The 14,183-nt window shown below is 34.8% G+C and overlaps 1 protein-coding gene across 4 annotated transcripts in view; it reads left to right on the plus strand.

Annotated features, from left to right (window-relative positions):
* The window catches only part of LOC111147901 (5'-3' exoribonuclease 1), a 104,155-nt gene that overhangs the window by 1,283 nt on the left and 88,689 nt on the right, over positions 1–14,183 (plus strand). For all 4 annotated transcript variants that reach the window (XM_022504168.1, XM_022504173.1, XM_022504185.1 and 1 more), the window contains exons 2-5: positions 7,806–8,038; positions 12,233–12,330; positions 13,735–13,844; positions 13,938–14,048. In XM_022504168.1, coding sequence (XP_022359876.1) covers positions 7,806–8,038; positions 12,233–12,330; positions 13,735–13,844; positions 13,938–14,048 — 552 coding nt within the window. The remainder of the gene's footprint in view (positions 1–7,805; positions 8,039–12,232; positions 12,331–13,734; positions 13,845–13,937; positions 14,049–14,183) is intronic.

The raw sequence follows: 14,183 nt of genomic DNA on the forward strand, positions 1-14,183 counted from the left end.
TAGGTAAATGAAGAAAATCTTACCAAAAATTCCAAAACAGTAGTTTATTTTTCGTTTATTTGAAACATGGGTTGAGTCAGATTTAGGAAGATAGTTCTTTCCAGAGAAAAGGGTAAAAAAAGATGTCTGGTACATTTCAGAAACAGAGACAACCAACTTTGGCTTTTCCTGGGTCATTCATTCAAGAAAAGTCTGAGCACCTGCCATGTATCAGTCACTATTATCTCCAAAGTGAAAAAAGTGTGATTGTTATTTGGATTGACTTGACAACATGTAATTTGTTCATTAATATTTTTGTTCTGTACTCTTTGGTGCAGAATTTGGTTTGGTAAAGCTGTCTTGGCTTCTCACCATCCTGAGGAATTTTTTTATTGAAGAACAAAAATAATCTCTTTAAGGCAGTCATACGATAGGTTTAAAAGGATAGGTTTAAAACTTGGCTTATCAAAACGGTGTCTTTCAAAAATGTTTGATTCTTGTAGTTAACAATGACCACCACAACAAAGAGAGCAAATATAATAAAGGGTTTGCAGCTATTCTCTTAAGCAGTATTTAAAAGCTGGTAAACCTAAGTCACCATGATTCAAAAGCTAGTCCTGGGAGGAAGAGATTGGGAGGAGGAGTAAGTTGTGGGAAGATGGTGGTGGTAAAGACAACAACATCATTTTTGGTCTCTTTGATTCCTTGCACAAAAACAGAACAACTAGGGATGCCTGTGTAGCTCAGTCGGTTAAGTGTCTGCCTTTGGCTTAGGTCAGGGTCCTGGAGTCAAGTCCCACATCAGGCTCCTTGCTCAGTGAGGAGCCTGCTTCTCCTGCCTGCCGCTCCCCCTGCTTGTGCTCTCTCTCTCTCTGACAAATAAATAAAATCTTTAAAAAAAAGGAACAACTTGATAGCAATGTTTGAAATCCATAGAACATTTATGAAAAAACCATGTAATATATCCCTGTGAACACCCAAATACAAGTAGGTAGGGACAAACTACCAATAACCTCTAGACCCAGTTGGTGTTGGCATCCCTGCAAGAGGAAAAAGGAAGCAATGTGGCAATATCTGATGGACCTGAGAACAGGAGAACTGCAGAATATTCACTAAAAGACTATGTAGACCAGTTACGTAGTAGTATTTATAGCTAAGGGGTTTTAAAGGGCAGGAGTAGCTAGCCTCCTATGAACTCACATAACTGACTTGCCAAGGCATCATTCTGAGGCAGATATAGTAAAGGATGAAACAGATATGCTCCCTATACAAGAGCAAACACTTTAAAACGGAAATATTAGCTTGTGTCTCCTTCTATGCAATTTGTAGCAAAATGCATAGAAGATTGGCTTTAAAAGTGCAGGCATTGAAATAACATGTACACTTAGAAATGTTAAGATAGGAAAGTTTTAATGAACATTTTACCATAGTTTTTAAAAATGCAGGCACAAGAGTACAAATTATGAACAGGAACAATATCGTTCCTTAAGGGACCAAAATTGTTGAGAGGGTGGGGGTTTGCATATTAAAGTGCCACAGTATGTAAACAGATATACAGTATAGCTGTGGTATTGAAATTCCATTGGAGAGTGATGATTAGGAAAAAAAACAAGTCTAAAGACCTACCTGGAAGAAGGACAATAGTGAAAGAAAGATTAAGAAATACTGCTCTAGAGCAGTTCTGCTTGGTTTCAAATTTAGCCCCAGCACTTACTTTACTAGCTATGGGTGAGTAACTCAATCTTTTTGTGACTCAGTTTTGTCAGCTACAAAATGGAGATAATAATGTTAGGATTGCTATAGTTAAGTAAGTGAATGCACATAAGTTGACTCTTGAAAATGTGGGTATTAGGAGCACCGACCCCCCGCCAACCCCAGCATAGTCAAAAACCCAAGTATAACTTTGACTTGCCCAAAATTTAACTCCTAATAGCCTAGTGTTGACTGAAGCCTTACTGAAAACATAAACAGTCAATTAACACATATTTTATATGTTATTATATATTGTGTATTGTATTCTTACAATAAAATAAGCTAGAGAAAAGAATGTGTTAAGGAAATCATAGGAAAATAGAAAATACATTTATAGTACTGTACTGTATTTATTGAAAAAAAAAAAATCCACATATAAATGGACCCATGCAGTTCAAACTTGGGTTGTTCAGAGTCGACTATTAAGCATTTAAATCTGTCTAGTACATGGCAAGTGCTTAACAGATCTTACCTGTAATTATTATTATTATTTATTTATTTATTTTTTAGAGAGAGAGAGAGAGAGCACGCTCACCAGCAAGGAGGGGAAGAGAGAGTGGGAGAGAATGCTAAGCAGGCTTCATGCCCAGGGTGGAGTGGGGCTCGAGCTCACAATCATGAGATCATGACCCGAGCCAAAATCAAGACTGAGATGCTTAACTGACTCAGGCACACACAGGTGCCCCATATTTTAGCTGTTATAGTAGCACTGTATTAGATTTTTTTAAAAGATTTTATTTATTTATTTATTTATTTAGTGGACAGAGATCACAAGTAGGCAGAGAGGCAGGCAGAGAGAGGTGGGGGAAGCAGGCTCCCCGCTGAGCAGAGAGCCCAGTGAGGGGCTCGATCCCAGGACCCTGAGATCATGACACGAGCCAAAGGCAGAGGCTTAACCCACTGAGCCATCCAGGAGCCCCACAGCACTGTACTAGATTTTAATCACAGGAGAACTGCATATGCTGTAAGAGTTTATAATCTTAATTGTATGACCTTTGTTTTGTAAAGGTTAAGTTTTCTTCAGATATATATGTTCCTCATTACAAACTTAATCCCTACTTTTGTGGTACATAATAGGTCTTCAGTAAATATTTATTAGGCAAATGAATTTATTAATCATAGCATACTAATACAACATATAAAAAATACATAGTATATAAAAACATTGCATATTAAAATATACATTGTATATGTAGTATGTTTTAAAACATGCATATTAAAGGGGTGCCTGAGTGGCTCAGTCAGTTATGCTTCCAATTCTTGATTTTGGCTCAGGTCATGATCTTAAGGTTGTGAGATTGAGCTAGATCTATGCTGGGCATGAAGCCTGCTAGGATTCTCTCTCCCTCTGCCCCTTCCCCTCTCTCTAAAAAAATAAAACAAAACATGCATATTAAAAAATGAACTGAAGCAACAAAATCTTGGGATTGTTTAAGATAAATAGGATTAAAGAACTGGGACAAAAGAATTGCCAGCAGCTCTCTTTAATAGTCAGATACATATTGTCTTAATGAAAAAGACATTTAGCAGCAGCACTAAGTAGGATACAAAGTTATACTAGCTAAAAGAAACTGTTTTGAGAAAATTAGATACGAAATGTTAATACTTAACCACAATTTAAAGCAGTATGAATGCATATTCAAAGTAAGTGTTATAGCCTACATGTGCTATCACATCTAATAAAGGAAGAACTTCACTGTTTATTATTAAATATTTCTACTCACTACTTTGTGTCAGGTAGTATACAAAGAGTTCTGAACATGACCAAATACTTAAGTGTAATTTCTGTCCTTTTCTGCTAAACTGTGAATTCCTCAAATCAGAGACCTTGCTTTGAGGAACTCACAGTTTAGTAGGAAAGGACAGACATCACACTTAAGTGTTCAATAAAAATGAGTAGGGTATATAATATATATATATATATATATATATATATATATATATATATCTGGCATTCTTGTATGCATTGGGAACACACAAAAACAAATAAGAGTGTAACATAGAGAAGGGAGCATCATTTCTCCTTGGGTAAGTATAGGAAAGCTTCCAAAGATACTGGGCTGGATCTTGAAAGCGGAGTCAAAATCTGCAAGATCAGTGGAAGAAAGAGCATAAAGGAAAGAGAAGCATTTCAGGAAGTAGTAGCAGTATCTGTTAAGTCATAGAGGTTTGGAACAGCCCAGTACATCTATGGCTTTCTAGGTAATGTACTGTATATTTAGCTTGTAGACTGTATATGCAAACAGGAAAGAACATGGAATTGGTGGGAGAGATAACAGCCAAGTCATACAGAATATTTTATGGTATTAAAGGTTTTTAGTATCATATGGGTTTAAGTATGGAAGCAACATGATTAGATTATATATTAGAAAAATGGCTAGCTACACTGTGGTGGGAGAGAAAAAAAGCAAGCAGTCTAGTTGGAAAACTGAGGGCTTGAACTAGGACAGGAAATCTGGGGATGGAGAAAATTATGAGATTGCCTAACACAATGGGAATGCTTAAGAGGGTAGGATTCTAGAGACATTTTGGAAGTTAAATTTAAAAAACAAAACCATAAATGAAACCTAAGTGACTAATTAGATACAGGGGTTGAGGAGAGGTGAAAGTATAAAATAATGTTAGAACTTCTATTTTACAGATGTAATAACTCAGTATTGTGTTTGGGGTTTTTTTCCTGTTTTTATTTAAATTCCAGTTAGTTAACAAACAGTATAATACTAGCTTCAGGTGTAGAATTATTGATTTGTCACTTATATACAACAACCAGTGCTCATCATAACACGTACCCTCCTTATTCCCTTTCCCCTATTTAACCCCCCCCACCTTCCCTCCCGCAGTCCTCAGTTCTCTATAGTTAAGAGTCTGTTTCTTGGTTTGCCTCTCTTTCTTTTTTTTCCCCCCAGTATTATGTTTGTGAAGGAGCAAGATTTTATTGCATGTTCTCATTTTCTTCACTGAATTAGTCAATGGTTACTCATCCTGTATTTTTCTTACTAATCTGAAATGTAAGAGAATTTTTAAAATTTCTTTTCTAAAAGGATAATTATTTTTTCAGATTATGAAGTATGTACTTATTATGTAAAAATTAATATAGTACTGAGAGCTGTAAAAGCTCTTATATCTTCCAAAGGAAAATAAACAACTGAAATTCCAGCATCAATGGTTAACTACCAGTAATGTCTTGTTCCTGTATATTCCTAATGTTTATATGTAGATGTACATATAGATAAATATTTACTGTAAATGGAATAATAATATGCCCCCTCTTTTATAGCCTACTTTTGTCATTTGACTATCTGTATTTTACACATTATCTAATGTAAAATATGAATGTATATCATAATTTGTAATTACTGTGTAGTATTCTGTTGTATGGATGTACAATCATCAGTTTCCTATTAGGCATTTTTATTTCATTTTTTATCTCTTGTAAATAGCACTGCCATTAATATTCTTGTGCTTACATCTTTGTGCACATTTCTGATTATTTCTCAGAATAAATTTTAAGTAGTAGAAATCCTGGGGGGTGCCTGAGTGGCTCAGTTGGTTAAGCATCTGCCTTCAGCTCAGGTCATAATCTCAGGTCCTAGGATCCAGCCCTGCGTCAGGCTCCCTGCTCAGTGGGGAGTCTGCTTCTCCCTCTCCCTCTGCCTTCCATTCCCCCTGCTGGTGCTCTCTCACTCTCTCTTTCTCTCTCTCTCTCTCAAATAAATAGAATCTTTAAAGAAAAAGAAAAGAAAAGAAAATGCTTCAGGTTTTGATATATACTTTCAATTAATTACACCAATTTATATTCCCATCCAGACTACTGCTTGTAAATGCCATTTCTCTCTTTTCTATCTCTGTGATTTTCTTCTTCTGCAAAATGGAGAATCCAAATATTTTTCTTTTAAATTTATCATAATTTAGTGAGACAATGAATATGTTTGGCTCAATGTTTGGCACCTAATGAGTGCTTATTAAATGCCAACTATCACTTTTGATAACATAGGAAATATCTATTTTCCCAAAACCTTGCCAGTAACTGGGTAATATCATTTTTTCTAATCTTTGCTAACATGATGGGGGAAATGACATATTATTTTAATTTGAAATTTGGGAATGTTGAACATCTTTTCATATGTTTATCAGACTTCTGTGTCTCTTTTTTGAATTGCTGTGCATTTTCCATGCTTACTTTTAAAATTTGCTCTTTTTTATTTGAGGATTTTTTTGTATGTTGGGAATGCTGACTTTATCCTAATTTGCGAGCATTTCCCTGCATTTTGTCACTTTCAGTTTAAACTTGTTTTTGAAACTTTTTTTAACCCTATAGATGTAAAAAATATAGATGGCCAAGTCCATCATTTGTTTGGTTTATGAGTTTTGGCTTTCCCCATCCTAAAATCACCAAAATATTTGTATATAATTTTTTACTTGTATTTCTCACATTAACATTTTTAATCTTTCTGGAATTTATTGTGTTATAAGATGAGATACAGTTTTATTTCCAGATAGTTAGCTAGGTGCCCCATCCCTTTCACTGGTTTGAAATGCCTCTTAGGTACTAAATTTCTATATACACTTGAACTACTACTTTTCTTTTTTGAGAATTTTGTTAATTTATTTGATAGGGACAGGGGGGAGAGTACGCACAAACGGACAGAGGGAGAGGGAGAAGTAGGCTCCACGCTGAGCAGAGAGCGCAGGACCCTGGGATCATGACCTGAGCCAAAGGCAGACATTTAACCCACTGAGCCACCCAGACATCCCATACTTTTACTATTTGTAAACTATTTTGTTCAGTCAAACCGTTATAATTTTAAATATCATATAAAGTAGATTCCTTCATTTACTTTTCTTTTAAAATATTCTTTCTTGCATGTTTATTCTCCTAGGTAAACTTTGGAATCATTTTGTAAAGTTCTCACTTAGAGATTTTGGTTGAGGTTTTCAGATTTTTTGAAGCAAACAGTAAATCTTGAATATACTTTTAAAACCTCATTATCACAATTTTCATGTCATTTGAGCCTATTACTCAGTAAGGACATTTAACATTTTTTTATGTGGTGCCTGGTACCATCCCATAAAATGAGTGTTTTGTCAGTATGTTTTTATGGTGTTCATTGATTCAGAGGCCAAAACTTTTCACTCCCCAAACTCAAAGGCCTGCCATTTTCTCAGTAAGAGGAAAATGTATCATTTCTGTACCTATGGTAAAATTTGAATTGTTTCAGAGATGGCTTTCATTAAGTTTATATAAGAAAAGTTCATTATGTTTCTATGTCTGAAAATTTAAAATAACTTTTCTTCAGTTAGTATGTAAGACAGACTCAAAATCTTTAATTACATTAGATATTATAACTGTTAAGTTGTGCCCACTTCATTTCCTTGTTAGTGTAGATTTGTTTTCATAGTGTTCCCCTTACTTGATTATAAACATTTAAATAAAGGAAAGATCAAGAGAGCCCAAGCCATAAAGTCTTTTTATAAAAGTAGACACCTGTTATTTATGAAACTAGACACCTGTTAGTCAAAGTTTAGGAAATTTTTAATCCACATGTCAAAAACAAATCTGTTTTCAAAATTTCCTTAATTTCTTGGCATAGTCTAAGCTTTCTTAATTAATACGACCAAATCGGTGACTCTCAGTGAAACCAAATTTACAAGGGTTTAAATCATTTGTAAAATCTTTTAATGACCATGTACAAAGAGCCTTTTAAATGGGCATTATGTTACCCATTTATAGGGGGAATTGAGACTTTAAGAAGTTGATGTCAAACTAATAGTTTGAGTACCAAATGAACCAAGTACTTCATTTTCCCATTGGGCATTTTAAATAAGTAGATAATTTCCCGACAGTAAATTTGATCAAAATGTTGGTGCATTATATAGTTACATAATATGTCTCCATCTTACCAATTTCTCCTATGCATTTTTTCTTTACTTTCTTTATGCAACTGTGATTATTTTCTCAGTTCTTATATAATAATGCCCCTATATCCTGCTTTTTATCAGCTGCTTTTCCCAGCTGCTTAAATATTCATCATTGATTATAGTAACAATCTTGGTCATTTTTCTTTATTTCTTAGATTCCTGAATTTGACAACTTGTACCTGGATATGAATGGAATCATACATCAATGTTCCCATCCTAATGATGATGATGTTCACTTCAGAATTTCTGATGATAAAATCTTTACTGATATTTTTCACTACTTGGAGGTGTTGTTTCGCATTATTAAACCTAGGAAAGTGTTCTTTATGGCTGTTGATGGTGTGGCTCCTCGAGCAAAAATGAACCAGCAGCGGGGGAGGCGTTTTAGGTAAAACATTTGTGGCTTATTTTAGAATACTACTTAGATTAATAAAATGTTTTATTTTAAAGATAATTGACTTAATGACCTCATCTTCTGTTCATGTTTCTTTTCTGCTTAAATTCCTCCAGAAAAGGAAATAACTGGTTATGTCACATTTTATCAATTGAATAAACAAATTAGTAATTCATTGAAGTGAGGAGTCCTTCTCAAAGCATATGTTGGGCTGTGTAGTTACTTTTGCTCTCTGTCATAAATTTTTCAAACTTCTCCATGGTAATTTAGAAATAGCAGTAGAGTTGACCCTTGGACAATGCACTGGTAAGGGATGCCAGGCCCCACACAGTCAAAAATTTGCATGTAACTCCCCCAAATCTTTTTTTTTTTTTTAAATTTTATTTTTCATAAACATATAATATCTTTTTATCCCCAGGGGTACAGGTCTGTGAATCGCCAGGTTTACACACTTCACAGCACTCACCATAGCACATACCCTCCCCAATGTCCATAATCCCAACCCCCCACACCCCCCCATTAACCCTCAGTTTGTTTTGTGAGATTAAGAGTCACTTATGGTTTGTCTCCCTCCCAATCCCATCTTGTTTCCCCCAAATCTTAATAGCCTATTGTTGACTGGAAGCCTTAGCAATAACTTAAACCATAAAACATTCTTTGTATGTTGTATGTATTATATACCATATTCTTATAGTAAGCTTAGAGGAAAGAAGATGTTATTAAGAAAATCATAAGGAAAATAGATTTACAGTACTATATTGTATTTATTGAAAAAAGAGATCCATGTACAAGTGGACCCACTCAGTTCAAACCTGTGTTGTTCAAGGGTCAACTGTAGTAGAGAAAGCTCCGCTCTTAGTCTTTCCTGAACTAGAGAACTACAGGGTGAAATGAGAGATTGTTCTAATAGAAACATTGACAGTTTAATTCAACAAACTTTGTTCAATGCCCAGACCCTGGGCCAGATGCTGACTCTGAGTGAACATGGGTCCAAATTGGACAGAAAAGCAAGTGAGACTAGAAGGTGATTGATGGAATATGAGAAGAGAGCTGAGTTAGGACACTTGAGATACTATCATCCCCAATGTGTTGCATTGGGTGTAACAGAATGAGAAGAGGCACATAAAGTTTTAAAGTCAAAATCCTGGGCATGTGGAATAGTTTTAAAAAACAATGAGATCATGCTGTGTCCTTATTTATGAGTAGGATAAGTAAAGTTAAGAGGGTTGTTAGAATTGTTGGGAAGACTCTGAGTCCAGTACGTTTGATGGGTTGTTAGCGTAATGAATTGTTTCATCACAAGAGCAGGTAAAGGAGTGGATAGAGCACCTATGAATCAAATACAGAAATCATCAAGGAAAGTGGGAGGGTACCATAGGGAAGGCTAGCAGTGAAAATGAGAAAAGAATAGTAAAAAGTAGTGATTTAAACACCAAAAGAGAAAAGATCTTGAAGATACTTGAACGACTATAAAACGACCATCAAGACAAGGACCATCTCTTATTAAAATTCAGAACCTCTGGTGCCACCCAAACTTAATTAATTTGAATCTCAAAAATTGGAACCTGGAAACGATTTTTACTAGATTCCCCTGGTATTTGTTAAACTAGTTTGGGGGAGCTACTGGGCTAGAAAATCTAGTGTTAAGAAAGGATTATTTAAGCCCACTATATCAGTCACTGTTCATTTGCAGAAATAGAAGCCTACCTATTTTAAGTATATATATTACAAAGAATTAGGTGCTTATAAAAATCATTGTAAGAGCCAAAAGGATGGCAATTTAGGTGAGCCTTCAAGAGTGACTTCAGAACAGCACCACAGAATTGACCCACCAGTGGCACTATTACTGCAACATTCAAGAAGGTGAATTCAGAGGCCCCCACCAGAACAGGTTGTTCAGGAATTTATTGCTTTAGTTGTGATCCAGGGATTAAGAAGATATTACCTGAACTATTGGCTCCAAAAATGTATCACTTTAGTTACAATTCAGCAATCAAGAAGCCACCACTCTGTTAGCACAAGAGCCCCAGTGTACCTGGTAGATCTGCCCTATACTTTGCTTCTCAGCATCTACAAAACTGCTGAATATTGAGATCCCTTCTACTATAATGAAACACACACCCCACAAATCCTCTTCCTCAACTTCCTTCAGTGTGGGGAAGTCTGTATGACTTTACCACACTTCTACCTTCTGAACCTTTTGTGGAGGCATCTGATAGAATCTAAGTTATATCCACTCACCTAGCTGCAAGGAAGCCTGAGATCTTAATTTTTTAGGTTTCTAACCTCTCCAGTATCAGAAGACAAACTAAGAGAATGGACAAGCATTTACTAAATATTTTGTGCTGGCATTGAGTGTTCTGTGTTTCCCTAAAATCCCCTAGTCAGCTTTTTCTCATTCTCCACAGATACTGTTTTCTCCATTCATAATCTTTAATTATAATCTTTATGCATCTCTTACTTCAAATCTGTTGCCATCTGGCTTTCACCCCTCTACTAAAACTTCCTTACAAGATTACAAATAGCCTCCTTATGACTAAATCTAAAGAATTATTCTCTATAAATTACTTCATTTACCTATAGTATTTAACAGTGTGACGATTCTTTCATTCTTAAACTTCCTTTCCGTGATCTTTATGTAACCACACTCTCTCTGCACGTTCTTGGTCTCCTTGTTATCTTGTTCCTTTGCCTTTTTTTTTATGTATTGATTTTACTTAAGTTTCTATCATTGGTCCTGAGTGATCTTATCTAGTTGTTTTAACTACTGTATCTATACTGATGACTCCTCAATTTATCTTCCTGATGGATATCTCTCTCCAGAACCCCTAAATATCCAAATGTCTCATAAATATCTCCTTTTGGATACCGCAGATACATTTCAGGTTTAACATGTTCAGAACTGAAGACCACTTCAAAGCTGCCTTCCTTCTGTTTCCTAGTTCAGTGAATGTTAACATGCAAATAGCTGCTCAACCCAAAAGTCCAAGAGTAATTTGGACTTCTTCTTCCTCATTCTGCACACCCAATCCTACTTACCAGTCTCTTAAATTTGACATACATATTTACTTTTCATCTTTACTGCTGGTATTCTAAACCTTCCACCTACATTGATTTAATAGTCTTTCATTGTCCCTGCCCCAAATATCTCTGTGTTGCAGCCACATTAAACATTCTGGCTGTTAAGTTCTCTTTCTCCCCACTAGAGTGTAAGCTCTGTGAAAATGGGAATCATTTCTATTATATTCCCCAAACTTGTCACATAATAATAACATTGAATTTGTTCAATCAAAGGAAGGAAGCTGAGAAAAGAAGAAAAAAATTTTCTGTTGGAGAAATTACAAATAAGTTGATATCTTCAGAGTTTTTGTTATATTGAATTTGGTAAGAGAGAGGTTACATATGAAAAAGATTTTGTTTATCATAGAAATATAATTCCACAGGGCACAGTAGGTAGAGCTAGTAGCAAAGCTGTAGAAAATGTACATAAAGCAGAGCTTATTAACTTACATGCCAGTGGCATACAGTATGCCACAAATGGGTACTAGGAGAAGCAGAATAGGAATCGAGAGGCCTTATATTCAGACTTAGGTCTGTCCAACTCTAAAACACATGGTCTTTCTAGTAGGTCCTATTGCCTAAAAAATGAGGTATTATGGCAAATGATGTCATTAATGTTATTGGCTTATATTTTAAATGTTTTTATGAGGAACCCCAAAGATATCCATTGCAATTTTATAGTTATTTTTTATATAATATTCTTAGATCATTGTAATAATGTACTTCTTGTTTGATGTTACTATTAAATGTAAAATGCAGTATATATAATGAATGTTTAATGCTCAACTTTTGAGCTTGTTTGTAGAATCGACTTGCTATATACTTAAGATAAGAAGAGAATTACTTTATAAATATTCCTAACATTCTGTGTCAGTTTTATACTGTTGTAATGTCTACTTCTATAGTCCTTTTTCTAAAAAACTCAATTCTTTAAATTAGTAAAAATGAACAATTCTGAGGCCCATCTTTATCAATTATAGTAATTTTAAAACTTATATTCTGTGTTGAACCTCAAATTGATTAATTAGTATTTTAGTTACAAAAGCATCTAAGTAACAGTTTACTTTATATAAAGAACTATACTTTTTCCCAGAAACCTTGAGATTTTTTTTTTCCTTAACATTTAAGGTCAGCAAAGGAGGCAGAAGACAAAATTAAAAAGGCATTAGAAAAAGGAGAAACTCTTCCTACAGAGGCCAGATTTGATTCCAACTGTATTACACCAGGTAAATTCACTGAGAGAAAAATTCTGAGAGATTGATTTAAAAAAAAAAAAAGATTTTATTTATTTATTTATTCATCTGAGAGAGAAAGCATGAGCAGAGGAGGGGGGCGCGGAGGGAGAGGGAGAAGCAGGCTCCCTGCTCAGCAGGGAGCCAGACATGAGTCTCAATCCCAGGACCCTAGGATTATGACCTGAGCATAAAACAGACAGTTAACCAACTGAGCCACCCAGGCACCTCAAATTCAGAGAGATTTAAATGTAAATGTAAGGGTTTTGTTTTTATTTTTGTTTTTTTTCAAATGTATTATAGCCTTTGCTTAATTTGTCCTTAAAATTCCAATTGCTATTTTCCCAGTTGTGTCTCCTCAGGAGATGTTTTGGTCATCTTGATTATAAGTGCTCCTATGAAGACCCACTCTAGAGATTTACAGAGGTCGATAAGAGCAGTTGTGGACAGGACTCTCCCAGATGCATAGAATTCCAAACCTGGAAGGATCTTAAAAGATCCCCTGTACTCCCACCATTTATTTGTACGAAAACTGATCCAGTGAGGTTGTGGCTCACCCACCTTCATGTAGCTAGCTATTGTATTCAGGATAAGAAACCCATTCTCCTAGTCTAGAGCACTTACTATTGTACTTCTTAAAGTATAGTTAAAAATTCTAGGATTTTAATGAATTTATCAGTATAATAAGTTTAATTTAACTTTGCAACAACATACACTGTACTTATTAGAGCTTTGTCTAACATCATTGCACTCCTTTACTTCGGAAAAATATCTTAAAATCTTATTTACTCATGAATTCTTTACTAACTGTGGTAATTTATCTTTCATTTAAGTGCCTTTATCATAATTGCTTGATTTAGTAACCAGTTTATCCTAATTATGGTTTAAGACTGCATTGCCGTTGACTCTTGACCATCTAAACTTTTTCTGAAACATAATCACCATAGACTCAGTTTCTAGAATAATAATAATTTTCCAGGTAAATAATAGTAATAATAATAGTTGTTATTATTAGCAATCTAAACCTGCGTGCCTTTAAAAAAAAAAGTTCAGAATCCTGCAGAGGAGATAGAAGATTAAGTTTCATTAGGGAGTTGAAACTGGTATGAAAATGTGTGAAGCATAGTTTGAGGCAGTAGTAAAATTTCTTGACTTATCTATGTGACATTAACTTCATTTTAGGGTGAGCAGAGAAATGAGAAACAGTTGTAATATTTGCAAGAGAAAGGTACAAAATTACTTACTTTTCAAGATAAGCATGAGGGATTTTGACTTCTTTAGAAATCTTACACCTAGCTATTTCCTGCATACTCAGATCCAAGTTCATGTTGTCCCTGGGAACTCACTCTTTTTATGTCTCTCTCAGATTATAAACTTTTTAAAACTTTTTATTTATAGGGACTGAATTCATGGCCAGGTTACATGAACATCTGAAGTATTTTGTAAATATGAAAATTTCTACAGATAAGTCGTGGCAAGGAGTTACCATCTACTTCTCAGGCCATGAGGTTATTATCTTTTTTTATTTAAAGGGATTTTTAAAAAATTTAATATTTTAAAGCATAGCATTATTACCACATTTTTTTTAAACATATATTTAGACCCCCGGAGAAGGAGAGCATAAAATCATGGAATTTATCAGATCCGAGAAAGCAAAGCCAGATCATGATCCCAACACCAGACATTGTCTTTATGGTTTAGATGCTGACTTGGTAGGTATGATGTTTATTGTTATTATAACCTTATGCCGTTATAATTAAATCTCTAAGAGACTTATGTAAGAAGATTTCTCGCTGTGGAAACAAATATTTTAGACATAATAAGGATTGCTACTTCTGCCATTAGCA

This window comes from Enhydra lutris, unplaced genomic scaffold (genome assembly GCF_002288905.1).
Source record: "Enhydra lutris kenyoni isolate GAN:26980312 unplaced genomic scaffold, ASM228890v2 scaffoldscaffold2, whole genome shotgun sequence".
NCBI lineage: Eukaryota > Metazoa > Chordata > Mammalia > Carnivora > Mustelidae > Enhydra > Enhydra lutris.